Below are 26,033 nucleotides of genomic sequence, written 5' to 3'. Positions count from 1 at the left end.
GACACGGTCTCTTCATTTCCGCTCGCCGCTCATCGAGGCCTTTCATGGAGGATCTTCCGCACGAACGGAGATTTATCCAGGCTTGTTGGCTTGTCACTCGTCAAGACTCAATCGCTCGAAAGGACAAGAGAGGGCGAAAAAGAGTGTGACGGGGCGGGCCGTTCTGACGACTGAATGAGCTCAGAAGACGAATACTTCGTTCAATCCTGATCCTGATTCTGGCCTTAACTTTGGGGGGCCTGAGTCAGGGGATCGCAGGTTCAGTACCGCCATCGGATCATTGATCGCAGAAAGTCTATGTAGTGAGCGGTAATTCCCATGGGATGCACAAAGTTTAGAGCCCGGCGTCCGGCTCGTGGGCGTGGCTTCAGTATCCGTGACAGTGTAAGAGAGTGTTGGTAGGTACATAGTATAGTATGGCATCGACCGGCACGTGCTGTCAAGGCGCTAAAGTGGCGGTATCTTCCTGATCTTCCTGATCATCTGTCCAGCGTCCGGTGCCAACTCGCCATTATCCCGAGATACCTGGAGAATGGATAGGTCGACAGCTCACGTTCGTCCACCTCCATCGCAATAATAACTTGCCTTAACGGACATCTGTCTGACGCTCCTGTTCAGATGACCGACTGATATGCATTCACCCCCAGCCATGTGGGACAGCGGACCATAATAATAGAACAAGCAGAGCCGTTCTAGCCTCTGGGCCCCGGCGACTGTGGCTTTCCCGCTGATATCACTCTGCAGCCCCTGTCAACTCCAGCGGCCCAGCCCAGAGAGGTCAAGTCAAGGCCGCGGAATATTGCCAGGGGTTCCCTCCCCCTGTCGGCTGTCTCTGTCGCTCTCCCTCAAGTCATCATGTAACGTCAGTCGCGCTCACATGGTCGCCGGGCGTTTGACGTGGCTCGAATCTGTTCGTAGGCGGTTTTGTGCCGCGGGAGGCTGGCGTTTCTCGTGATTGAAGCCTCAAGATGCTCTCTGTTTGCGGCGTGGAAGTGTTGCTGACCTCCAGTGCTGACTCAAGCTATACCGCTACTTCACACAGTCCTCGGTCATCGGGTGCTGTTTGTCTTGCGATTGCCGCGGGTGAGACGTCCCATACCTGAACAAGACCCTCGTTTCCAGTCGTTTTTTCGAGCTGGTAAATTCGATCGGTCTAGCAAAAGTACGGTCTGGATATTCAGTTCTTACGCACACGCCTCCCTTGATCATATTGGACGTGCCACAAGACATCCCCAGATAATTGAAGGGATACTACAGGGGACTGCCTCCGTATACTCCTCCACGCATACACTCACAACGCAACGGATACCTATGGACGTCTAAACTGCCGACGGAAGGCCCGCCAATTCATCCAGAGAGGTTTTATTGGAGTCGACGGGAGAATACGATCACCATCTCGGCTCAATCCTGGGCCTGTCAGCCTCTATAAACCCCATTTTCTCTCCCAATCTTCACTCAACTCATCTTCCATATGGACAGTTCACTACCCAATGACACCTCAACCGAATTCTTTCAGGGACAAAGTTTAGCAATCAATCAGTACGGGGGGCGTATGTAGCCATCCAGCCGTCACCGTCACACGGCGCACCGCACCCCCAAATTCTGAATCAACTCGAATCCATTCATCATCATCAAGAGATATCATTGTGGCTGATCCCTCCGATGTATATCGCCATGTACACGCCCCAACAAGGAAACCAAGCAGTCATGCGACCCGGATGATCGGGGTGCCTGATTTGCTTTGCGCCCGTCAGATCTTCAAATCCTTTTGTGCTATCGAGGATTTTGTTTCAGGTAACTGCGGGTTTAGGTTTTTATTTGCGCGCGTCTCATGCCGCGGCGGTGGTGTCTGTTGTTTGCTTTTTATGGGAAGGCCTGGCCTGGTCTAGTTCAGTCCTTTGGGGGGAAGTTGTTCGCCTGGTGTAAACTTGGTGAAGTCGAGCAGAGAGGAACCCTATGGTACGATGTATCGGCTCGTCTATGGTTATCTGCAGATGAGTAGACTACCTATTCTGAGTACATAGTAGTACAACTTGGACTCTCAGAGGGACCACCTCAGCCTCTGCTGGCGGTCAGCGCTTATATTCAAAAAAAATAAAATAAAATAAAAAAGGAAAGAAAAAAAAAGGAAGGCAGGGATACTTGCAGACGATGGCGGTGATGCTCAGGCAGCCTAATAGGGCTCAGCATGGGCGTCCAAACCGCGATCCATCCGAATCTGATGAATTATGACCTGCCAGCAGATTCACTACCTAACAGACTGCAAATAGGCCACTAGCTCGCTCTCCCTGTGATTCTGCTTGATTTAGGAAAAATTTTTGTATGAGTCGTTCCCTTAGGCGATACCCTCCTCTGTTCAGAGTACCAACGGCCAGAGCTGCCAGCCTCGCGGATCCGCAACATCTCGCTATTTGAGGCTTACGGAATGTATGTACATGGTACAGAGTACTCCGTAAATTAGATAAATAAATATGGCTCTCCGAGATAAACGCCCTAAATGTATTGGGCTGAGCCCCCGGTTCCGAGACCGGGGCCCGAGCCCTGAAGGTTCTTTAGGCTTGTGCCAGCTTGGCGCAAAGCAAGCATGGGCAATGTCATTTCTGTGAGTAAGAAGTTTTTTGGAGACGTAGTGTGTACGCAACCCGATTCTGAGTGCACTACAACATCGCTACTCCCCAGGAAGGATATAATTTTAGTTGACTAATCGACCAAAACCGAATCTCTGGCCTGTGCCCGCCTCGTATCTAATTACTTAGTTTGGAACGGAGCCGAGAGCGAGTGGTATGTAGTCAGAGAGAGGATGTAGCAAACATTCACAGGGTTCTAAAGGTACTGGGGCTCTTGCCAAACACTCCGTTGACGAACACCCCCATGCCGGAAGGAGAAAGTGATGGTCCTGTAGGTGGGCTGGAAGGCTTAATTCAAAAGTACCCCGACTCTTAGAAATACGGTCTTTGCAGTGTGAATGATAAATTAGGGATACAGAGGGGCATTGGGTGCTCTCCGTCGTAGGCATTACAAGTCGCTACAGAGTGTATGTTTGGTAGAATATACTTCTGCACATACAGCCTACCGATTTCCAAGCCAATGACAACTGATATGGTTGATTCCAGATAGTTTTGCTACATATGATTGACTACAGACGAGTGACGATAGTAACATACTAACCTGGAAAAAAAAAATACTCAGTTGCCCGGAAGAGACTACGATGATTCCCTTACCAGGACAGCAGCGCACTCGCTATGTTTGATATATTGTGGCGTCGCACAAGAATTGATAACCACGTAAAGACATTGAAGTCTTGGGGATCCTTGTGGAATGTAGATAGTACTTCTGTACTTCTGTGCTTTCTCAAGTCTACTTCGTATTCTTCAGCATTGCTTACTTGGATAGGTAATCGATGGAGTCCTAGGTGCGCACTCCAGCGCATTCATCAAATGATAAGCTCTTTTGCAGCCGGTTTACTATTTCTAAACGTCAAGATTGTTGGATCTCTGCCATCTCTAAGGCTCGGCTGGTCAGCCGAGCTGTACTCAGTACAGAGGATGATTCTAGACTCCTAGCGGGCCCTGGGGATTGATGGTTGCAGTGTTACTCGTATATATGGAGCTAAATGCAAGCATTGTCTTCTTTTAAACAATGAGGAGTTCTGGTATGTGCATCGACGATGGAAAACAAGGCATGAGGGAGTGATGCGGTGCTTTTCGTAATGGCACACCCGAAATGCCTGGAGACTCGATTAGCAGGCGTGCGCAGGTTGGTAGGACGAGAAAGCAAGCTTTTTCTTATGGAAGAAGAGCTCAGGTATATTCGCGTCTTTGCAGAAAGTCTCCGGAGTCTATGGCGGTGACCGTTTCTGGCGAGGATGGATTCTTCAGGCGGAAGGAAGAAGAAAATACCTGGCTTCGGGACCCATCCATATTCGATTCATCGCGTAACCCTTGCATGAGATTCACAGGGACCTGGAGCCCCCTTCCGCGGGGAGAACGGATACAAGGCACACAAGCTCTCCTGCAACGCAGATCATCGATTTAGGCAATGCGATCCCTGTCCAGCTTCAAGCTTGGGGTCTGGTCCGGAACGGCAGAGGATGGGTTTTCAACCGGTCTGTTTGCTGACCTGGTACGACTTGGATCATACTGACACCTGCCGCTCCGCTTCTGGGGTTTTCCTCGTCTCGTCCTCGTTCCTCGGTTCGATCATTACCTGCGATAACGTGTTTATTCGCTTGCGGCGTCGCCTCGTTCTCCGGTGATGGGACTCAGAGCGGTTACATCACGAATGCGTCTCGAGTTACCTACCCTCGGGACTTGCGGAATGCGACTGTGCTGAGCCTGACCTGTCCGGCGCATAAACGGTTCGAGAGAATCGAGAATCGGTGTGATATTACACGTGCCGTGAGAGCCAGAGACTTGAAAGGGCCTCCCATTTTTCAGGTTTGCTAGGTTCTGGAATTCGGTATCTGAAAGTCTGGAAGTCTGGCCCAGTATCCCTTTGTCCAACGGCGTCGATCTCGATAGTAATGATATCCGTGCGCCAAAGCATCTTGACAGTTATGCATGAAAGAGCCCGAAGGAGACTTCCCGTAGACATCCCCGGCACCTCTAGGCAGCAAAGGCAGCAAATATAGGCAAAGTATAGAGCTGCAGGGCTGGCCCTGATCCCTAGTCCCTACAGATCTAGCAAGCTCTTTCATGTCGGACGATTATACTTCTGGAACATAAATGGTTTTCGACTAGACATCAGCCACATAACTCCAATCTCAGTTGAATCTTCTCTAATTCCTGGGAACAATGACCCGCGGAATGGTGGCCCCTCGGACCGTGGAGCGCAGACAGCACGAGCAATACCAGACGGTTGGCAAGACGCTGTGTCTTGAAGCACAGCAGCACTAGTCGGGATGTCGAAGTCGATATGCACATGTTCTGATGCAGGAATCTGCTGCTCAGTCCTTGAGGCCTCGAAGCTAGCTAGGTATCCTGGCAGAGAACACGCAATGATGCAGACCCCTTACCCAGCTCGAGACATGTTTGAAGGGTTTGTCAGTACGATATTGAATTCTAAAATCTGCCATTCCATTCACGGAATAGATCCCAAGATGTCTTAATCAACATGCCATACTAATTTGACCGCGTCAGCTCCGGCAGCTGCTTTTGACTCTCTTAGATTGAGTACCTCGCCGAGACTGGGCAGTGGCGCTGCACCGCACCGCCTGCGGCCAATGTATCATGTGACGGCACGAGGCCGACCTTGTGACCTTGAGCTCCAATATTTCGCCACTAGGAGTCACCCTCGGCCCCACGTTCACCATCCCCAACTCCCAAAATCCAACTCCAGATTCCATTCTCCTCAAACTCCAACTCCCCACGGTACTAATCGAGATGGATCTGCCGATTCTCTCTTTTTTGGAGAGCTACCGCTTCACTTTTGGGGCCGCCACCCTCTAGTACAGAATCGCGTTCGACCTGGGATGACCACTTCTGCCGTTACGCCTCGGCAACTTCCCGCTCTTGCCGTCATTAAGCAGCGAGCTCTGTGAGCTGCGGACGCCTCGTTCCTGGTCACTCCTGGTTTGCACCCCTGGATGCCATGCCACGCTCCCGTTTGAAACCTCGGATCATGATCGTGATCAGGAATTGGACATCGTACTCCGCGCCCGCGCTTTCTTCCCAACTACCTGAGGGGTATACCTGAGTGACCTCATGAGCTGGCGTTCAGCTCGGTTTCAGCTCGGTGATGCCGCCAGTTTGCGGTCAGAGGCGCATCCAGCACAAAAATCAACGACGACCGTTTGAAAACTAATCGCTTTCATGTTCGGGGTATTTCTCGGCTGCCAGAAGTCTCCAGAAAGTCTCCAAGGAGCAAGAAAGCGCAGCGCCCACTATGTCTCAATCAGTACCGGCATGAGCTTGTAACCCAGCGGCTCCAACAGCCCTTGTACTCTGTACTCTGTAGCGCTGAAGGTAGTAGCTGAATTCTTAGTGCGATTGTTACCTGTAGACTGCTGGCTGCTGACTGCTGTAGCCTCCTGGGCGTCCCTGCAGGACAAACTATCCCGTCAAATCCGTTTAGAGGAATAGTATGCAGCTACGTGGCTCTTGCGTCCCCATCCCGGTGGAACAGACAACTGCATGGGGGTGGCAGCTGAGCATTCTAACAACCACAGTCGCCGGCGCCCCGTTTTCATTATGGGTATATCGATAATTAGACGCACCATAAGCTCGCGGCGTGGATACTGGCTGCTCAGGACCTACTGATGGCAGCTATTATGTGCATGGTGTCGCGCATGAGCAAGTGACTCCTGAAGTATATCGTACCTATGTTTCGCCTTCTCATCTACTATAGAGTACTTAGTACACACTATCGTTCTAGAAACAAGTACCGCACTTTATCCAAACCGGCTCCTATCTAATACTCCGGAGGGAAAAATCAAAAAGAAATTCCGACAATCATAATAATACGGACTTGCGTTGGTGATTGTGAAGAACCTTGCAGCCACATGCGGCGACCGACTGGCTCTCGCAAGGCTGAGATCCTTCGGCTCATTTGATGCCGAAAACGCAAGGGTTGAAATCATCCATTTCTCCTCCATTCAGATAGTCTCATGCTCTAATGAGAATCCACCCAAAGGAGAAGGCGTACGTGAGTGATCGGCCAGAACGGCTTCCCCAGAGAATGAGAGTAAAGTACCGTAAGCTAGACCCCAGTCTAGGGATCACCTAATCGTCTCCCATCATGTGCCGTAAATCTGAATCTGGCCCCGAACAACGAACCTCGATGGAGAATACAGAGTACAGCCATCATCTGATAGGATCCGATTCGCATTTCTGTAAGATTGGGGTTACATGCAAGCTGACAACAACAATGGATGTGAAGTCTAAAGCCACGCGTTTCATATCGAAGCCTAAGAGGAAGAGATCAAACTACTCGGGACTCTATTGTACTCTTCTCTCTCCATGGCCCGCTCGCTCTATTTCTCGATGGGGGCGAGGCGACACTGCCTCATCTCGTGATGGAGAGCTGCTCATCTCATCGCCAGTAGGTTGAAAGAAGACTGACAGAAGACTGACACGTACATTGTCACTTGGGATGTCCATCGGGCGATGCGATCATTGATTACTGGTGACAGCTGGCCGTCGACCGCCTTGTGATCTCGGGGGTGAGTTGTTGTGATACACTCCCGGCCTGTCGGAGCCCCTTGAGTCCCTAGTCTTTCAGGCCCTGCTGCCCGGCGACGCAGGTAAGCTTGACGGATTGACGGGATTCTACGCTGAAAAATGGGCGATTGGAATGAAGCTTAGAACTGTGATATTGATATCGACGCCACGATTCACACCGTCCGCATGATGTGTGGAAAGGTGTACGGAGTACACACTGAGTACACGCAGTAGTTACGGATACAACCGAGCGTGTTTCGCCCATACTATACGCATCGTGATAATGAAGCTCGCCTTGACGTTTTTCCGGTTAAGTATCCGGTTAGTTATTCTACGATGATCATCATGACCGTCGCCTCGATCGAACCGCAGACCTCTTCCTTGGTATGTGATAACGCTTGTCATTGCAGTGGCCCGGGATCCGTTCCCATTCCGCCGGTTAGTGGCAGCGGGCTGGACGGAAGAACGGTCCATATCCATTAGAGATGGATCAAACATCGGCATTGACACGTCGAGATCAATGTAGTGCCCTTGACCCTCCCTTGTATTGGGTAAAGTTATACAAAGTACTAGCACATGAAGTGGCAGAGTAGATTGATCAACTGAGCGAAAATATGAGTTCCAGTAAGTGCGAAAACAAACCTGAGCGACAGCCACCAAAAAAAAAAAGGCAGGTTCGACTCGATCCCACGCAAGAGCTTGAACGGAGACAGATTCACAGTCTTCCGAACGGGCTGCCTAATCGAGCCATATCCGTGGCGAAAGGAGATGAATCGCATCGCTTGATCTCTGTCTACCCCGTATACCCCGTATACCCCGTAGTCAGCAGGGCATAGTCTGTAGGTGTTTGGCCGCCTGAACCAGCCATAGACAGCATTGTCTGGGGCAGTGAAACGAAGCTCTCCAACCGCGCGATCGATGCTGAGCTCGATTGGGGGACGGATAATATGCCTCAGATTGCACAAGAGATAACTAGCTCGCAAGGAATCTACAGCGGCTCTGAGCTGCTACTTAGGCTGAACAGTGTTATGAATATCAAGCGCTGCACGCCAATCATTGGGGACCCATTTTTTCTGGCAGTCAAGTGACCTGGCCACCGACTATCACTTTCGAATATTGATGCGATGCAGAACTGGGGGCTGCTCCTGGTGTTAGTCAGCCGGTCACAGGGCTTGCTGATTTTGTCTAGACTCTTGAGTCTTCCATAGTTGCTCTATCTCTGTCAGTCGCTGTCGGTGTTGGCCAGCTGGTGTATTTTATGAGCGTTTAGGTTCAGTCTCGGTAGTAAATGGCCATAAGGATTTCATATTAGTATCAATCGAATCACTTGGCTTTAGAATACCGACGATTTTGTACGGAGGAAAGGTGTTGGATATTCCATGTCCGCTACTCCGTACACCGAGGACTCTCCAACTTCCGTACTTTTATCTTGAAGTGGGCCCGTAAGTTACAGGCGTAAGGACCACGTATAACATACAGCTCGACCCACGGGGATACTCCGGCAGTACGGAGCAGTCACACAACGGTACCAACCCGGCCATGAAAAAAGGGAAAAAGGAAATCCCAAAACTGAAAATACGAAAATCAATAAAATCAAAAATCAAATCAAGCTTAACACGGGCACAGGCGCGGCTATATGGAATTTGCTGTACTAGTACTTACCGCCCATCCCTTCACCTTTGAACCTCTCCCTCGGTACCGTTTCGGACTTTTTCCTGCTCTGGCCGTGTGCCACCCCCGTCTCCTCTCCTTTCCTAATCCTCCCCTGTACTGTTACATACTTACATACGGGCCTTCCCAATCCCCCCATATCAAATCTCCACCGACCCCATCGACCAAGGTCTATCTTCCTTTTTTCCTCCTTCGCTGGATCCACCACACCTTGCTATTACTACTCATCTTCTCCCCATATTTTCACTTGTCTTTTCTTCCTCCCGACGAATTCGCGTCCTCACCACCAACACCCTCACCCCGTCACCGTATACACCTCCCAAACCGGCCATATCACACCGATACTCCGCGAACAGCACCCCAGCCCATTCCGGTGGACCCATTTTAACAATCGGCCGTTTTCCGTCCGTTCTCAGACGTGTGCGGAATACTCGAATTGTCACGGCCCTCTGACCTAAGACTTTTTACGAACTTCGTCTCTCGTTCCGCTGTTTTTGTGCTGCTTCTCGCGGCAGCTAAGGTGCCACTTGCAGCTTGATTGGAACAGCTGCAACCCATTGGCTGTGTCGACATACCACGATTTTCAATCTGTGTATCGGACAAAGCATTAAAAAAAAAACCTAGAGAACATTTCGTCTGCACCACTGTCGCGCCGTACGACCACGCTCGGGGGAGACGGCGACCCCGTACCCATATCTGATCACTTGGCACATAACGCTTTCAAAGAGATTATTTGCAGAAATTGCAACCGTGGCGACGACAAGATGCCTTCACGACTTTCGACACCCGTCTTGACGGTGGACACAGCAAAGATTCACAAGGTGGATACAGCAAACACACAGAGCCTCCATGGGATGTGGATGGGTAAGTTGGTACGAACTTTCGCAAGAGACTATACTGACCTGTGCAGTATTTTCCAAATGCGCAGACTTCATGGAAGAGGGCCGTCGACTAGAGAACCTCAGTTGGAGGTTGTGGACTCGCGAGACTTTCTGTGTAGAACCAGAAAGTTCCAGCGACACCTCGGTCTTGCCCTTGCTTCGTTCGGAAGCCGCCGACTTACCAGAATTGTCAGCCAGCGTGGAATCGGCTGCTTCTGACCAGGCGGAACGGATAGAAAAGCATATCAAGCGGCCCAGAGAGGACTACAAGCCTGCCGTTGTTCGGGAGGATTCATTTAGCTTAGGGCGAGCAAAGGAGAAGCATTTCACATCGTTGGACTTGGAGCGTATGGTGCTGAACATCAAGGAGAAGAAAACTTTGGAGCCAATCTCCCCGGTGGCAACCCTGACCCAACCGGTTGTCGACATCACGCCCCGGACATCTACGCCGACTCCTACCCCTCCTTCAAACACAACGCTCAAGCGGCCGACTTTCGCTCTAAACGAGCGACAGAAGCACTCGACTGAGTCGTGCTCAACGACTGCCCCAGACGGTAATGACAGCGATGCTGCTAACGTGAATGTTAATGGCTCGGACACTAGTGTTTCATCTTCAGGCATTCTTCCCTCGAAGCCTCAGTTGATCAAGTCGCCCAGCATTGTCCGTGGTTTCTCTCCTTCTCAGATATCTTCATCCTACCGGTCGCAGCCTCGACTCTCGAGTGATCCGGACGCTTCTAAAACTCAAGTTCCGGCCAAACTCTCGCCTCTAAAGAAAAAGGGCAACATGTTTACGCTTGGTGGTTCCTCCGGGGATGAGGACGAGAGTTCTTTTGAAGATCGCATGATGCAGGCTCCTCACCGCAGCTCGCTATCAGACCAGCTTGAAAAGCGGCCGGGCAGTAACCTCAATCCTAAAAATAAGGTGGCAACATTCAAGGAGCAAGTGGGAAATCTCAAGTCAATGAAGGAGCGACAAAGTGGCAACGACGAGGACGCCATCGAGACCGATGATGATATCTCCGAGAGTGCTATTGAAGATGACGAAGACTCGGACTGGGAGGATTCAATCACTGAAAGCGGTCGTTCTAGCGTTGATGAGAGAGATATGTTCCAGCGGGTGGATTCGCGACCGAACCTGGTCTCACGCCGCTCACTTTTGACCATGATGATGCACCAGCCCCTTAGAATGGGAGATGCCTCTCGGTCTACTCCGGCTTTGCAGCGATCACGCCTTACCTCACCCAACGGCCCTTCCATTCCTGCGTCGCCCCCTGATGACGACGAGGAGAACCTGACAATGAAGGGACCCGGTGTTCCCCGATCCAGGCCGATCATCATGAAGCCTACTCCTCAATCTGTGGCGCATTCCCCGCGTACTACCCGCCGGAACATGCTTGCTACTGAGTTGACCGAATCCCTTCGGCGCCACCTCTTGTGGGAGCGGCAGCAAAAGAGCGCGACCGCAAACGCATTCAAGCGGAGGCATACCACTCACGACATGAAGAACCTGAAGGAGTATCCAGGACCTCAAAACCAGCAGGTGGCGATGCCGAGCTCCAATGGGGTAGCTGATAAAGACGTCGCAAAGACGGGGTCCTTCAACCACTACACTGATTTTGGGCCTTGGGAATACCACGCAAAGGGGTGGTAGACTGATTACGTCCAACAGACGCCTTCTTCTCTTCTCCCCTTTTGATTATGATACCCGATTTTGACCAATCTTCCTTCTGTTTACTTTCGCAGACATGCTGCTTATCATCCTTGTGACACGTACCAATCACGACTGCATTGCATTTTGGGCGCACCTAGGGATTATATGGCTGTTATTTTCGGGTCGCTTATTCTTGATTTTGCATTTTACTCTTTGCATGGTGGCTGTCTGTTTCCGCGCACTGGGCTTCGGTCCGCTACTACTGAATAATCTTTTTGTACAGATGATATTCGACATGATACAGATACAGGGGTACACGGTTGATATGGTCACATGGGATTTCCTTCCTTTATTATTGATAAAAGGGCTGGGGGCTATGGTCATCATCTTAGCGCGGGTACTGCACCTCTGGACTGTGTCTTTGTTCGTGTAAAAAGATACCACATTTGTTCCTTGTTTCTTCTTGCATGGCCGGTGCATGTCATGTACGCTAATGAATCCTGGAAAGACTCAAAAAAATTGGATATTACCTGCATGTCTCTATAGTAGGCTAAACCCTCGCATCATTGCCGGGCTGGAAGCTCAGTCTGGACAGCGATCCTGGCGCATGGACACGTAAGAGCCAGGCCAATGCGCAGAAACCTTCAACATAACGAGGATCGACGAGATCTAGAACAGTTGCACTGATCCCTAGACCTTTACGTGCATTATCTCTCATGATTTTGACTTCTTGATACTTGCCTCCCAGTACGTCCTCCTACCAAGGAACCGGATTTTCTCTTATGAAGGCCAAATAGATGATCCAAACAAAGGCACCCCCTTAACGTTTAACTTTTTCATGGCTGACGACAGTGGTGGCTTTTTGTCTCAATCTCATGTCTATCTAGGTTGGCGGATGCAAATTGCTCGCATGGCTCTTCGCTGCTCGAGCTCTTAACCATGGACTGTCGGTATTCTACACGCTGGCTGACACATGAGATGGACGGCCATGGACTTGGGTGACCTCGCTATGAACGCGGTTTCGGTACCAGCGCTGCGTGTCGAGTTACCTGGCTCTTGGGACAGGGACGGCGAGATGTCCCGGTCAGCGAATGGTGGTGTTCATGGTTAGGTCATTGATCTAGTGATCTATCTGATCTGGCTAGGATCATGATCAATGATGTTGGTGGACTTCAATGTGGCAACATCAGCCGTATAGAATCATATCGAACATAAGAACTATATATAACTCGTGCTATTCGAATCAGAAGAACAGATGTATCTATGTATGTATGACATCCATCTGACTCGATTCTCCGAACGCGGGGCATCACGACACCTTGCCGTCATAAATCCGGGGTTGGCCTTTCAAGCTGGTAAACCGGAAAGAAAATTCTGTCAAGGTTTGTGACATGGGAGGATTTCGAATTCAGTTCGCGAACTCCTTGATAGGAGACGAACCTAGGGACTGCTCCCGCCGACAAAGAAGATCCTTTGCCCCGCGTTGCAGTCGGTTACTGCTGAGGGCGACCGGGAGTATCACGAGGCCCTGATCCGCTCCTATTGAAGTATCGATGACGTACCCGCCAGGTAAACTCCAGCATAATCCCCTGCTATTGAACTCTACAATCAATGGAACTTGAATGCTACCAGTCTACGTATTATTATTCTAGACAGAAAAACCTACACTCACTATAGGCAATACTAATTAAATCACACAAATCACACGACTTGAAAAAAAAAAAAAAAAAATTCCCCGAACAGTAACCAATCCCAAGCACTCAAAATTACCACTACAATCACGGGACCTCGAAAGATTCTCCTTCGCCTTCACGTTTTTTTCTCATCAAGTTTTAACACATGTTCCTAGAACGCCCGAAGGATGCTCTGGACCGTGCAAAGCCTTCCTCTCCGGCGACCCCAAATCGGGAAACTTTCCTCGCTGGTCTTGACGGTGCGGGGTCGGAAGCTGGCCCAGCTTCCGACTCTGTCCGAGAAGGAAAACGACCGATGGGCTAGAAACCAGATTTCAGCTGTGAGCTTGTGGCTGGTGAGGGCCTGGAGTTAAGTGGTGGGCCAATGGCATTGCGAGGATATTAGTAGAATATGAGGTTGTCTTCGAGAAGCCTGACTAACATCGAACACTGCGGGCCCGTAGCGCGTCGAAACGTCCTGACAGTCTGAGACGGTCTGGATGTAACTGTGGGCGTTGGGGCTGAAATGCTGCCAATGAGGGGATGGCTTTATACCAGCACAAAAGGTGATAGGGCTGTCAGGGGAAAAGTGTGGGGTCAGAATTACATACTATGGATCCGTTGGAGGGATCTGTTATACAGTGACGATGTATGGGTGTGACAGGAGGTGTTGTTTGGGTTCTTGTCTGACTCGTAACGGCAATACTGAAGCTTTTATTGTCCTGAAGACTGGTAGCATACGTAGACTAACTACGAGAATCTGCCGGTCTGATGCTGGATTCTGAAGCCGGCAACGAGGATACGAATTTTTTTTCCACGGGTTTTCTGGCCAAAGGAGGGTTACTATGCTGAGGTGCGTGATGCTGATGTACCTGCGTCGTCAGTGGTTGGCCAAGGTGGTATTCGTTCGTTCCTTGAAACCTTCTGGAATCCTGCCCGACGCGCTACTTCTATAGAGTTGCCTACTTTAGTCTCGTACAACAGATACTTAGCGTATATTAGTTGTTTCATGACTGACGGGATCGTGACTCGATCGTTCTCGGCAAGCCGAAAACTTTGAGCTTGCTCTTCGCCTTCGCCTTCAGCTTTTCCTATTCAGGCTCGATTCATCCACCGTGGCGAGCATTTTATTTTCCTCTCTACGAAAGCTGAGCGTCACCAGGTTCCATTGTCGTTTCAGCCCCAGCGTATCGACTTCCAACCGCCCCCGGTCGCAATTCTTGGCCACTCGAGACTCGAATTGTCCGAAGTCTCTCCGGAATGAAGCCGCGTTGTTTCCCCTGCACCGCCGCACCAACCAATTGATTCTGATAGTGTCTGAGCGAGAATAACCGGGTATGGCCGAGCCGACTCACAGACTTCAAAAGTGGGGTATACGTACACATAAAAACCAGATCACGAAGTCGTTCAGTCTTGACCCGCTAACTCATCCGAGAAACTGGTAGTCTAAGACTAGTACTAGTAGAAAGACGGTGTGGTTGAAAATCTTCACGATCTGCCGCCGTTGATGCCCAATTGATCCACAGATAATCATAATAGATTTTTTTTTTCTTGATTCTGCCTGGCCTGTCGAGACTCAAGTTCTACAGAGTACTCAGAGTTACGGGGGTCTGAGTCTTTTCGTATGTATGACCCAGAACGGTTGTCAGACTGGCGGTTTGGTTGCAGGTATTTCGCGCATAAGCCCACTGTAGATTCGTGATACTGCATGCAGTTGGGACGGGACCTGTTTCTACCGTCAACATCCACTACAGTACATGCAGAGACAAACCTGCGAGGTCTAGCAGCCTCACACCATCGTCCTATTCGGGACTAACCAAGCAGAGAATGAGGACTCTGAGACTGAGGAACGACCGACAACTCGATGAACTCCGGGGAAACGATGATCCCCCCGCTTTGTGCATCACCTCTAAAATATGGCTGAAAGCTTGAAATGTAACGGGGCGGATAGACGGAGTGCTCTCGTCCGGCAGTTGTGCTAGGGCGCTGCTAGTTGATGTATGTGGTTCCGAGAAGGGAATGATTGCACGATTAAGTGTGAGACCGCTATACCGCTTTACTGAAATCGCACATTGCACTCTCCATAACAGGCAACCACAGAAGGTATCCTTCTGGTAAGAGGTCGAAGCTGAAGCGGGGTTGAGCGGGATTTGAGACTAGTCATGGTCCAAAATCGTGTGAGATTCTTGTTGTAGTCACTTAAACCACACCTTTCTGCATTCGAACAGAGGTTGCGCAATTTAAGGTTAAATATGCTTGGTGCTGTTACTCCTCGAGTGCATAAAAAGCAGATGAAGACGTCGATATCGTAAACTCTGTCCTAAGGGTACTTGGTGATGGTCTTGGTGGTGGTCTTGGTGATGGTGACTGATAGTGATGCCGTCAGCGGTCATATGACTGCCTGGCCAGTTCCCCACATCTGAGGATCTTGGATGCGGAGTCACCACAACTGACACTCATTCTGTCGGTTCCTCAAGCGGCCACTGCCACGCCTAGATGACCATGGGACTGGTGCCACCAGCGAGTGTCGCTGGTTCTGCGAATCGCTAATCAGAAATGTGGCCACTGCATGCTACGCCGTCAGGAATGCACATACGACGAAGGTTCATTCTGCATAGACAACCGGACAGGCAACAGTTGTCTACTACGACAAAAGAACCTCAGTTAAAGACAAAAACTCCTTTTTCGCAGATATATGATCGAAATTACTCGTCTAGTAGTCTTTTATCTGGGCGTCCAGCCCGGGCAGTCGATGCCCCAGCTCATCTCGTCAGCCCGGCAGTCTAGGCTAGGCCTACAGTAGAGCCGCATCTGCACTCCACATACGTCTGTTGGACCTGCCAGATACTTTGCATCGACGTTGCTCGACTTGGAATCGTCAAGCACTTCTGCTAATCAAGGCTCGGGGTCACCCTCGGCGCGGTAATCAGTCCTCGAAATCATGCCTCTGCTGATGTTGGCTCGGCGTTCGAGACGCAGCGCCTATTGCAGAGTAGATCTCGACAAGAAAAGAAGCACCTGGTCATTTGGACATGCCGTTGTGGAGTCTTTACCATCTTTGCACTCACACCCCGCCCGGCCGTTTCTCAATGCTAGACCAACAGTTCCATGGAAAGAGCATGCCCGGTCGTAGTGCGAGTTCTCGTCGCCTCTTCTGGCCGTAGTCTACATTGACTGTACCGGATGGAGGTTGGTTGGCCGAGCTCATAACCAGTCAACTGGCACCCGACAGTGCTCTTGCTCCAGCATGTTATGCGGGCTACAAGCCATGGTATGAAGGGGCAAAACGCTAACTATGCGGTGTACAAAGAGTGAGGTCACTCCGGGCACCCTTCTGACACAGCTCTTAGCTGAGCTCAAAAACTCCAGATTCAAGTCGGCTGCAGCGACACGGTTAGATTGAAAGCCCTCAGCGACGCTCAGCATGAGCTCCTGCACTCACGGCAGTTGAGGCGCTGTTGTAAATGGCCGCCTATTGTTGATTCTCACCAGATTCAAAATAACGGCTTTGTGGACTAAATCAGTGCCTGCACCTTGACGGACTTTCCTGAGCCCATTGACAATGAATCCGAAGACTTGGAAGCATTGGCGGACGCCGGGCTGGCCGAGCTGCACCATTAATCAGCAGGAGGCTTTCTAAATCTCTACAAACGCGGTGTCGTTTTTTCAATCGGCAGACAGCAGTGCCGGAGTGTCAAGAGACCTTTGTGTTCTATACACGGCCTCGGCTGCCTCGAGGAAGTTGGACGCAGGAAAGACGGGCACTTGGAGACTTTGTCCAAACCCCCTGCCAGATTCTGAACATGCTTTCTGCCTACCTCAGCCCATTGCCAACGCTCATTAAATAGTGATGACTCTATTTTTGGGAAGGGTCTGGATATCTACCTCACGCGGTAGGTATTGTTAGATCGGCAGTGATGTAGGAACGACACTGGTATAGTTTAGTGTATACAAATGTATCCTTAAATATAGACAGTATATTACTAGAACGAGAGAAGTAAGTAGATTAGACAAAGCAAACCTCCTGTCTAGCCCTGAAAAGGTAAAGGCACGAATTCTCCCCGATAAATCCCCGTGTACGAAACCGTCAGCGTCTGTTCAATTACGCCGACTTACATACCGTACTTCAGAGGGGTACAGCGAGCATCTCAAGCAAGTTACATACATGTGGTAGCCTCGGACACGCCGTCGTTGGCTGGAGGCCCACGAGGGCCGAGGCCACGACTCAATCTCAGATTTCAAGGGTCCTGATCCTTCCGCGGAGTAGACGGGCGCCATAAGCATGAGGATTATATTCCTGAATGAAACGTCACTTGGACAATTGATATAGCTGTGCTTCTCTTCTCACTCTCACGAGCGATTGGCGATGCGACCGACATCCGAGCTTAGTCGAGGATGATGCAAATTCAAGCACGTGCGGTATCCCAAGCAAGCTCTTCACTTGAGGCGAAGTCCAGCGTCATCAGGATGGTAACTCCTGGACCCAGATTCTAGATCAGTACTGGCTGGGCACCGAGTCTCCGAGTCATCAGCGGGGAGGGATGCGATGCGATGCCGATCTCAGTCAGGTCAGGGTCACCGGATCGGTGCGTTGGCAAGCGCGCCCAGAGTATTGTGTTAGACTGTAAGTACCTTGTAGTGATACCCTGACAAGCATTAGCTGCAACTCGTTATACCCTCTATAATTAGGCTCGTATCCTCTTCATTTGCTGACCGCTGATCTTGCCATACATTATGACACATTGGGGCAGATGATGGATGTCACATCTGATTGAATTTGGTGTCTTGAGATCATGCTCAGCTATACTATTCCAAATACCCTGATTTATTGGCCGCGATGCTGAGTTGGCAAACGGCCCTAGCATAACTGGCTCCTGAATACGTTCAATGTCTTACTGAGTTCAGGCTTAACGGGATCTTGAAATCAGGCTTTTAAAGTCCATTAGCATTACACTATGATTGAATATTAGGTACAAATTGAATTTGTCTACAGAACCTATGAACGTGCGGGAAAGCGTCGTTCCCAGCCAACAACGGCCGGCTTCATAGGCCCCATGAACATAGACGAGTAGTCTGTCGCAGGAACCCCCGTCTTTCCGTCCACATTGTAGAGCTTCAGGTTACGCACGATCGTCGCGACAATGACGCCCAAGTTGACGTATGCAAACTTCTCACCGATACACCGGTGTCGACCGCCGCCGAAGGGTAAATACGGGCTACTCATACGCTTGGACACAGCACCATAGCCATAATCAATTAGCTCTCCCTCTTCGTCCTCCTTGTCAGGCCGTTGATTCTCCCAACGATGCGGATCCCACATGTTCGCGTTGGGAAAGTATTCGTCACTGAGCGCCGTTGCACCGGGAGAAGCCAAGAGGGTATGACTGGTTGGGATAATGTAGGGAGTGTCGGGGACCGGAATCGGGTTCTTCACCTTGCGGAGGATGGAGTGGATGGACAAATGGACTCGGAGTGTCTCCTTGATGACATTCTGATGCAGCGGGAGAAGATCAAGATCTTTATATTGCAAAGGTTCAAAGGCGCCGGTGCGGGGGTCACGCTTAAGATTGGCAAGCTGCTCTTGGTAAAGCTCCTCAAGGATTTGAGGCTCCGAGGCTAGTCGCAGCAGGATCCACGCGCTAATCGACGAAGACGAGTGCTGGCCAGCCATCAACAGGGTAATCATGATATGGGCAATTTCCTTGTCTGGCACGGGGTTTCCATTCTTGTATGTGCTGTGCATCAGGTTCCAGATCATATCGTGGTCTTGTGCATCGGGGTTCTTGCGCCGTTGGTTGATTATCTCCATGTAGGTCTCTCGCATGCGAGCATGAGCGATATCACGTTTGCGGTTTTGTGGAAGCGGTGCCCATGGGAGGATGAAGTTGATTGGAGTAAAGCCCATCTCCAAATCATGGAAGAGGTCGGCAAATTCCGCGGTGAGCTTCTTGCGAACCTCCTTCCCTTGTAGTGCGCTACCAGCAGTGTAGATTGTAAGTTCAGCCATGGCAGCGGGAGCATCAAGGACACCCGAGTCTCCCTTAAACCGAGGAGATGTCTTGATGTAATCCAAAACCTCCTTCTCGATCAACGGGACGTGCGATTCGAGCGCGCTTTGTGAGAGGCCGAACTTTATAAATTTCTTCTGCTCCATGAGCTTCGAATTAGGGCAATCGTAGACGACATCAGATCCGAAGACTGGCGTTGTAAGTGGGCTGTAAACCTCCTCTGCATTGAGGTCTTTGAGTTTTCCATTGAGGATGAAGTCGTTGCCTTTAACACCCATGTACACCGTCATCTTTTTTCCGAGCATCACGAAGGTGTAGATGTCGCCGTACTATTTTAGTTAGCCGAGGCCTTTTATGACTACTTGGAACTCATCATACCTTTTCCCTGCAGGAGAAAAAGAACTTATACGGATTCATTCCATAGCTGATGGTACTGCCCACGAAAGGGACCCAGTGAAACACCATTGGAGGCTCATTTTTGTTGCGGAAGAAGATCTGGCGGATGACATTCACCAGGACTGCAACAATGGCTCCCACGAGTACGTAGGCACTGAACAATGTTGGGGAGAGCATAATGGAGGTTGTTCAGACCATCGATGTGATGAGAAGAGGGGAAAGAATTAAAGGGAACGGGATCAGTAATCTGGCCACGGTGATTGACCAGCCCCTGGATTTGTTTCAGCAAGCATCGACTGCAGCCTAACAAGCTCTCCCCATATGGTTCGGTTCCTCAATGCATCTGCTGTTGCTCATTTACTCTTGGCGGCCGGGAGCTGGTGTCCCGGGTCAGACCATCAGAAGGTCCTTCGCCCGGACCGAAACAAATATGTCGAGCAATCCATCTTTAACAGAATCAGTGTTTGCACAGCCTCAGGGGGACATCATTCTTCTCAACCATCGAACTGTAAGGGCCCGAGCTTTCAATTTGTGCGTACGGTGCGCGATCAGGATACTGAAGGCCTTATTGACTTCAGAGGCAGTCATCTCAGCCTCTCTTATCAAGCGTGATTTTCCCAAGTTTTTCTGAGCTGACTGGGCTGAAAACAAGATGTTTTCAGTGGAATATTGGATGACTCGGATGGTGAAAGGAGACAATGAGATGGAAAGTCGTGCACAGTTGGACAAGATATAATAGATGCCTGAGGCTAAGAGACGTGTCCTCCAAACTAGGCTTAGTGCCAAATCCACCAACCCACCAACAAGCTTGAGAACGGACTGCATCATATTCTACAGCCACAGTGACTCACGCAAGAGTCATCTTGATTCACCTTTCATCTTCCGAGCCCAATATATGTAGCATACTAGATCGGAGTCCTTATTCAGGGTTAAAGCCATATTCTTCGCATTACATAATCTCTTCAAGCACAACCGATTGCTTTCTCACATATAGATTCCGCCTGGTATACCTACAGACTCGCTAAACATTTGACACAATGTCTGGCTCAACAACCCCCAAAACTACTACTACAAAAGCCAGTCAGCGGCCAATTTCGCGAACAGAAAGCTCAAATCCGCGAGCATTCCAGATCAACCAGCTCAGACGACGCTTCCGGCCCACAGAGAGCAATGATGAATCGGGAACCACATTATCCTTCGAATTAATCCCCTCAGACCCGGACTTCCCATTCGAACTGGAGCGCTTGCAATGTGCCCTGTATGTTCCCTTGACATATCCCGCGCGTGGAAGGCCTTCTCTCAAAGTGGCGAACCCTGAGATAGGAGCCGCATTCCAGGAGAATATCTCACGGGGGTTTGACGACATCGTTGATAGTTCACTGAGGATGGGTGGGCGTGGTACCCTTCTCAACTACATGAACAGTCTTGACCGACACCTGGAGCGTTTGCTTACTACCACTGAACGGGGTCCGACACTCAAGTTTGTCCAGAATGCCAGGAAAGAGGAGTCCAGCAAAACTCTAGTGGACAATATGAATTCACTAGCATTGGCCCAAGGAGCCGAATCAAGGCGAGACGGGAGCCCAGCGCCAGTGACGGCGCCGTCACCGGCACCGGCTGAAGTCCGCCCTGTTTATACGGCGGAAGAGCGAGCTCAGGCTGAAAGGCGAAGAGCAGTCGAGACGAAGCAGCTTGAAGCACGTCTTCAAAGGTTGCCGCTGTTCCAGAAAGCCAGAGACAGCCTTTCGTTTGTCATACCCGTCCAGCCCACGAAGGTTGATCGGCTTCCAATTGCGCTCAGACCAGTCAAGACAGTCAAGCTTTCCGTCCCCTTGTTATATCCGCTTGAGCCTAGTTCTATTGAGATACAAGGCATTCATGGCAATGAGGCGCGCGCGGTTGAAGCTGGTTTCTCACAATGGTTGAAAGATCACTTGCATCTGAACTTAGTGTCTCAGGTTAATCACCTAGCGAGCAATATCCATAACTTCGCGAAGACCGTGGTCACAGAGCCTGACGAGCCCAAGCAACCTGAACTGGAAACCAAAGTATTGGAAGAACCACAACCTCCTGTGGAAGATCATTCTGGTACTAATGAGGACAAACCTCATATCCATGTGATTCAGCGGCCTCCGGAATGGACTGTCAGTAATGGTGCAAGTGGCAGCGAAGAAACGGATATCACCACGACGGAAGACGACTGCTCGGACGATGAGACGGATGGTGGTGCGCCGGTTCCAGATCTGCCAGAGCCTGCTACGGAACATGGAGTTGCACTTTCATTTCCGTTCCTGGAGCTCTACGGCATTGAGCTTCTTGAGCTTGTTGGTCTTTACATTACGGTCAAATGTGACAGGTGCAAAGAACAGCTGGATGTAAGGAATATACCTCAGACCAAGGACAGCAGCGGCGTACTATCTCCAAAGGTCGAGGTTTGCAAAAAATGCACAAACCCTATGAGTTTAGGTAGGAACACCTCCGTTTTGCATGGATGACTTGCTCACTTTGTAGGGTTCCGTCGATTGTTGATGCACCCCAACTCTAACCGTGCAGGCTACCTGGACCTGGACGGCTGCACAGTAGTGGATCTTCTGCCTAGGTACGTTATTAATCTGGCTTATTAGTCTGCATACTTACCCCATGATAGCGGATTCATCCCAACGTGCGCGGAGTGTTCGACCCCATTTCCAGGACCAGGGGTAGTCGCAGTCCGAGGGGAGAGCGCCATGGCCAACTGCCGCCAATGCCATCGTAAATTAGGTATGATGGTGCCCTGTGAATCAATTACACTTTCACTAATCATCGCAGTGTTCAAAATTCCTGAAGTGAAATTCCTCAAAGTAGGATCAGCAGCATGTGAGTTAGCTCTGACCATTGGTTAAGACTCTTGAGTACTAATTTCGCAGTCACGTCACGAGAACGTGCTCCAGCGCGAAAAAAGGTACATTACTCTTCGATCTCGGTATCACAATTACTGACAGTCATAACAGCCAAAGGAAGTTCTTGGTATCGTGGCAGGCCAGGAACTACCCCGACGCGGTCGATGCATGCACTATAGCAAAAGCTACCGCTGGTTCAGGTACCTCATCTACTTCTCTTCATACATGGCCGTCTTCTTACACCTTACAGATTCAGCTGCTGTCAGAAAGTCTTTCCTTGTGACAAGTATGTAGAACTCTGAGAATTCGACTTTCAGACCCTAACGGCCAATAGATGCCACGATGCAGCCACAGACCATCCAAACGAGCACGCAAACCGCATGATCTGGTATGCGTATCCCTATCTCATATCTACTTAATTTGTCTGAATTAGTCTAACGGATTATATTTATTCAGTGGCTTTTGTTCTCGCGAACAAATATACCGTCCTGAGAACTGCGGTATCTGTCGCTCATACCTAATTGGAAAAGCAGGGAGCGGGTTCTGGGAAGGAGGAAAGGGGACCAGGAATAAGACCCTGATGAGCAGGAAAGGTAAGAGGCGTGGGCTGTCTTCGCTGAAACTCTGCTGATGTTACCAGACCCTCGGAAGTACAAGCGCCGGCCAGGTTCTACGCCTGGGGGTACCAGCTCTTCAAAAAAGAAGTAAATGAAAACCGCCACAGGGAGATTACAGTCTTGGAGGATATTGTTTAAATAAAGCAGGTTATGTTACTCGGTGAAAGTACTGCAAACCAGACATTACTGTAGCAAAGGGCAAAAAGAATGTCTCAGACAACCCCCTAGGGCTCGGATCCAATCCCCCTACGAAAATATTTCTGCCTGTGGCGTTATACGGTAACGCTATGTGGCATAGGAGATTGACGTTATTTCATTCTCCCCTGGTGCCATATCCTTAGCTTAATATCCGAGGGCTCTTATGTCTAAAGGCCTTAATCTTAGGAACGGAGCACCAACGCTCCCAGTCAGATTTTAATCCTTAGCATTGCTCACTCCTGGGTATAGTAAGAAGAGACGGAAATGTCTGCGGTCAATGATAATAGGATTACAATAGTCTGAAGGAATTCAAGTTTACACAAGATTGCCTCGCAGCGCCTGCTCCCTCTCAATAGCCTCAAACAATGACTTAAAATTTCCAGCTCCGAATCCAGAAAAGTTGTGTCGTTGAATGATTTCAATAAACACTGTAGGACGGTCCATAAGGTGCTAGTTTCATCGGTCAGCTTCCGTTACCTTGCATATAGGTAGGAACAAGGAGAGTGGGTGGTTACCTTTGTAAACAATTGCAACAAATACCCATTCTCGTCGAAATCAATCAAGATATCCAAAGCCCGGATTGTCTCAAAGTCCTCATGTAGAGTTAATCCAGCCTTCTTCAGTCTAATCTTGATGTCCTCATAATATGTATCAGGGACCTTGATAAACTCCACGCCGCGCGCCTTAAGATTCGTGATGTCGCGGATGATGTCGTCTGTTAGGAGGGCAATGTGCTGTACTCCGGCGCCGTTGTAAAAATCGACATACTCTTCAATCTGTGATTGCTTTTTGCCTTTGGCGGGCTCATTGATGGGCATTTTGACGATATCATTGGGGGAGGCCATGACAATACTCTTTAGGGCGGAAAACTCGCTGCTGCGAATTAGCATCGTGGCTGTGACATTTGCCTTAAAGGTGACTTACGTGCAGATCTGCTTATCGTCAACGGACCAGAATCGGTGGAATCCAAGAGCTTTTTCGTAGCTGCTCTCATTAGCCTCTGTACATATTTTTTTTAGTCAGGGAGAGGACATACTATTCACAAATCTTATCCATCTCATTCCAATCCTGGTTACCAACGCAGTGGTCAATTCGGTTCAACAGGACACCCGGTAACAAAGCCGAAATCGGGTCTTCGAGGCTTGTTTCGACTCTGTACCCGGGCAAGAAAGTTCCTCTATACGCGCCTCGTTCAATAAGCGTATGTGTAGTCTGCCCGTACGTTTGGATTGTTGCCATCGTCACTTTCCCATTCTCATCCTCCACTGTTGTCAAGCCTTTCACAACCTTGGCTCCGTTCGCCACCGCTGCATTGAACACCGCATCGACAGAGTCGACCTCAAACGCAACGTCCTTGACCGCGTCCCCGTGCTGCTCGAGATGGTGGTGGATCTCTCTCAGGAGGTCTTGCTCTTCAGGTGTGAACCGGGATATTTGGTCTAGCGAGCGGAGGGGCGAAGTGAGTACAAATGTAATGTCGCCGTTACGAATGACGTGGGAGCAGATGGCGCGGGAGTTTGTCTCCAGGCCGCGGTAGGCGATGCGCTTGAAACCCATGCGGGTGATGTAGTATGAGGCGGCTTGTTTGGCATTGCCGACATACCAATGAACGTGGTCATAGCCACGATAGCTAGAGATAGAGGAGGGCAGAGATGTTGAGGTCGGAGGGTCGATTGCGGAGGGCGCCATCTTGTGGTAGTAAGTATATCTGGAACCTGATATCTAAAGGGTATCTTGAGTAGAAACTGAATATCGATGGTTGACGCGGAATGGTTTGTGCGAGGGTTTCTGTGGTTATAAACCCAGAATACGGATATCGAGTAATAATGATGTGTGATATGGTATTCCTCTATCTTTCGTATATTCGCTGCGCATTATTCATCGTGACCGAGATGTTAAAGTTCCGGGAGGACGAGGTTGAAGACGGCTGGAGACGGATATTGGGCGAGGAAAGTGACGGCTATTTCGAAACACCCGGGGCCGCCCGCCAAGTATCCGGCAGCAGCCATCGCCATTACACACGAGATTAAGCACATGGTTTGTGCCAGTATCTCTTCTCCAGATATCAAATTACACCGAGATCTTTTCTTCTCACATCCAGAGATTAGGTTATACCAACACTAAGCTAGCAAAATGTCCGCAACGACAATCAACTCCTCCAAACCCTCCCTAACAACCAACGACTCCGCCGTTCTACAAGCCCTCTTCGACGCCGAATCCTCACCATCCTCAGCAGTGACAGTTGACTTAAGCCTTCCTCAGCTCCCAGCACACCTGGGTATCTCTCTTGAAGAACACACGGCTCTGCAAGCTCGCGAGAGAGAGATTATCACCCCATTAGCATCGACAACACAGCCGACACCGGAAACCAGCCAGGTTCAATCCGCAATCAATGCCCTCGATGCCATTATCAATGAATACCCAAGATACCCATCCGCTTACGCAAATCGAGCTCAGGCTCTGCGAATGTTGATCGATGACGAAAACGAGCTTAAGCAGAAATCCGCTTCAGAAACAGCCTCCCGTCTCTCGTCTCTCCTCTCAGATCTAGGCAACGCAATTACTCTCGCCACTCCTCTCTCACCCGCAGATGCTGTCTCCACGAGTCAGGCAAGGCTCTTAGCAGACACTCATACACACCGCGCCTACCTTCTCCTGAAGATATCGCGGCAACTCAGGAACGGTGACGAGCATGAAATCAAGTTTATCCCTGATACATTGAAGGAGATCGGTTCCGAGGGTCTAGAAGAAATGGCAAGCCGTGACTTCTTCTTTGGCGGCCGGTATGGGAATAAAGTTGCGCAGCAGATGGCTGTGCAAACGAATCCGTATGCGAAGATGTGTGGGGCAATCGTGAAGGAGGCGATGAGGAAGGAGGTTGAGGGCGTATAGTTTTTTG

At 50.0% G+C, this 26,033-nt stretch overlaps 8 protein-coding genes across 8 annotated transcripts, besides 1 other annotated feature; 4 read left to right on the top strand and 4 right to left on the bottom strand.

The window, feature by feature from the left end:
- Positions 1–26,033: part of a sequence feature (contig 1.29 1..525887(1)) that runs on past both edges of the window.
- Positions 2,472–3,098, top strand: ANIA_01903 (uncharacterized protein; the record flags this gene model as incomplete). The annotated part of the gene is made up of 4 exons (XM_654415.1): positions 2,472–2,602; positions 2,820–2,898; positions 2,978–3,034; positions 3,069–3,098. 4 exons carry the CDS (start codon positions 2,472–2,474, stop codon positions 3,096–3,098), a joined length of 297 nt encoding a protein of 98 aa, XP_659507.1.
- Positions 7,700–8,109, bottom strand: ANIA_10246 (uncharacterized protein). The gene has a single exon (XM_050612906.1). It carries the CDS (start codon positions 7,934–7,936, stop codon positions 7,727–7,729), a length of 210 nt encoding a protein of 69 aa, XP_050468764.1. The 5' UTR covers positions 7,937–8,109; the 3' UTR covers positions 7,700–7,726.
- Positions 9,102–11,885, top strand: ANIA_01902 (uncharacterized protein). The gene is made up of 2 exons (XM_654414.2): positions 9,102–9,692; positions 9,739–11,885. Exons 1-2 carry the CDS (start codon positions 9,593–9,595, stop codon positions 11,361–11,363), a joined length of 1,725 nt encoding a protein of 574 aa, XP_659506.1. The 5' UTR covers positions 9,102–9,592; the 3' UTR covers positions 11,364–11,885.
- Positions 16,304–16,845, bottom strand: ANIA_10245 (uncharacterized protein). The gene has a single exon (XM_050612905.1). It carries the CDS (start codon positions 16,652–16,654, stop codon positions 16,475–16,477), a length of 180 nt encoding a protein of 59 aa, XP_050468763.1. The 5' UTR covers positions 16,655–16,845; the 3' UTR covers positions 16,304–16,474.
- On the bottom strand, positions 18,033–19,631 carry ANIA_01901 (sterol 14-demethylase pdmA; the record flags this gene model as incomplete). The annotated part of the gene is made up of 2 exons (XM_654413.2): positions 19,423–19,631; positions 18,033–19,373 (listed from the first exon to the last, which is right to left on the bottom strand). Exons 1-2 carry the CDS (start codon positions 19,615–19,617, stop codon positions 18,033–18,035), a joined length of 1,536 nt encoding a protein of 511 aa, XP_659505.1. The 5' UTR covers positions 19,618–19,631.
- ANIA_01900 (uncharacterized protein) lies at positions 20,394–23,081 on the top strand. Its single transcript, XM_050612903.1, has 10 exons — positions 20,394–21,906; positions 21,952–22,039; positions 22,088–22,200; positions 22,249–22,296; positions 22,347–22,381; positions 22,431–22,519; positions 22,570–22,605; positions 22,654–22,707; positions 22,776–22,912; positions 22,960–23,081. The coding sequence occupies exons 1-10, from the start codon at positions 20,478–20,480 to the stop codon at positions 23,025–23,027; spliced, it is 2,097 nt and encodes a 698-aa protein (XP_050468762.1). The 5' UTR covers positions 20,394–20,477; the 3' UTR covers positions 23,028–23,081.
- On the bottom strand, positions 23,391–24,880 carry ANIA_01899 (protein hpdA). The gene is made up of 4 exons (XM_654411.2): positions 24,171–24,880; positions 24,059–24,118; positions 23,650–24,007; positions 23,391–23,584 (listed from the first exon to the last, which is right to left on the bottom strand). Exons 1-4 carry the CDS (start codon positions 24,821–24,823, stop codon positions 23,450–23,452), a joined length of 1,206 nt encoding a protein of 401 aa, XP_659503.2. The 5' UTR covers positions 24,824–24,880; the 3' UTR covers positions 23,391–23,449.
- hmgX lies at positions 25,219–26,026 on the top strand (the record flags this gene model as incomplete). Its single annotated transcript, XM_654410.2, has 1 exon — positions 25,219–26,026. The coding sequence occupies exon 1, from the start codon at positions 25,268–25,270 to the stop codon at positions 26,024–26,026; it is 759 nt and encodes a 252-aa protein (XP_659502.1). The 5' UTR covers positions 25,219–25,267.

The sequence above is a fragment of the Aspergillus nidulans genome, chromosome VII (genome assembly GCF_000011425.1).
Source record: "Aspergillus nidulans FGSC A4 chromosome VII".
Classification (NCBI taxonomy): domain Eukaryota; kingdom Fungi; phylum Ascomycota; class Eurotiomycetes; order Eurotiales; family Aspergillaceae; genus Aspergillus; species Aspergillus nidulans.
The sequence above is the reverse complement of the archived record's forward strand: the minus strand, read 5'-3'. Positions and strand labels throughout refer to the sequence as shown.

What these genes read in the sequence shown, in the direction of transcription:
- ANIA_01900 (XM_050612903.1), top strand. Translation starts at nt 20,478, where the DNA reads ATGTCTGGCTCAACAACCCCCAAAACTACTACTACAAAAGCCAGTCAG. An exon ending in CACAAACCCTATGAGTTTAG is followed by an intron (nt 21,907 to 21,951) that starts GTAGGAACACCT and finishes CTCACTTTGTAG; the next exon opens with GGTTCCGTCGATTGTTGATG. An exon ending in AAAGTCTTTCCTTGTGACAA is followed by an intron (nt 22,606 to 22,653) that starts GTATGTAGAACT and finishes AACGGCCAATAG; the next exon opens with ATGCCACGATGCAGCCACAG.
- ANIA_01899 (XM_654411.2), bottom strand. Translation starts at nt 24,823, where the DNA reads ATGGCGCCCTCCGCAATCGACCCTCCGACCTCAACATCTCTGCCCTCC. An exon ending in GACGATAAGCAGATCTGCAC is followed by an intron (nt 24,008 to 24,058) that starts GTAAGTCACCTT and finishes AATTCGCAGCAG; the next exon opens with CGAGTTTTCCGCCCTAAAGA. An exon ending in TGTTGCAATTGTTTACAAAG is followed by an intron (nt 23,585 to 23,649) that starts GTAACCACCCAC and finishes CGATGAAACTAG; the next exon opens with CACCTTATGGACCGTCCTAC.
- ANIA_01902 (XM_654414.2), top strand. Translation starts at nt 9,593, where the DNA reads ATGCCTTCACGACTTTCGACACCCGTCTTGACGGTGGACACAGCAAAG. An exon ending in CCTCCATGGGATGTGGATGG is followed by an intron (nt 9,693 to 9,738) that starts GTAAGTTGGTAC and finishes TGACCTGTGCAG; the next exon opens with TATTTTCCAAATGCGCAGAC.
- ANIA_10245 (XM_050612905.1), bottom strand. Translation starts at nt 16,654, where the DNA reads ATGGTGCAGCTCGGCCAGCCCGGCGTCCGCCAATGCTTCCAAGTCTTC.
- ANIA_10246 (XM_050612906.1), bottom strand. Translation starts at nt 7,936, where the DNA reads ATGCGATTCATCTCCTTTCGCCACGGATATGGCTCGATTAGGCAGCCC.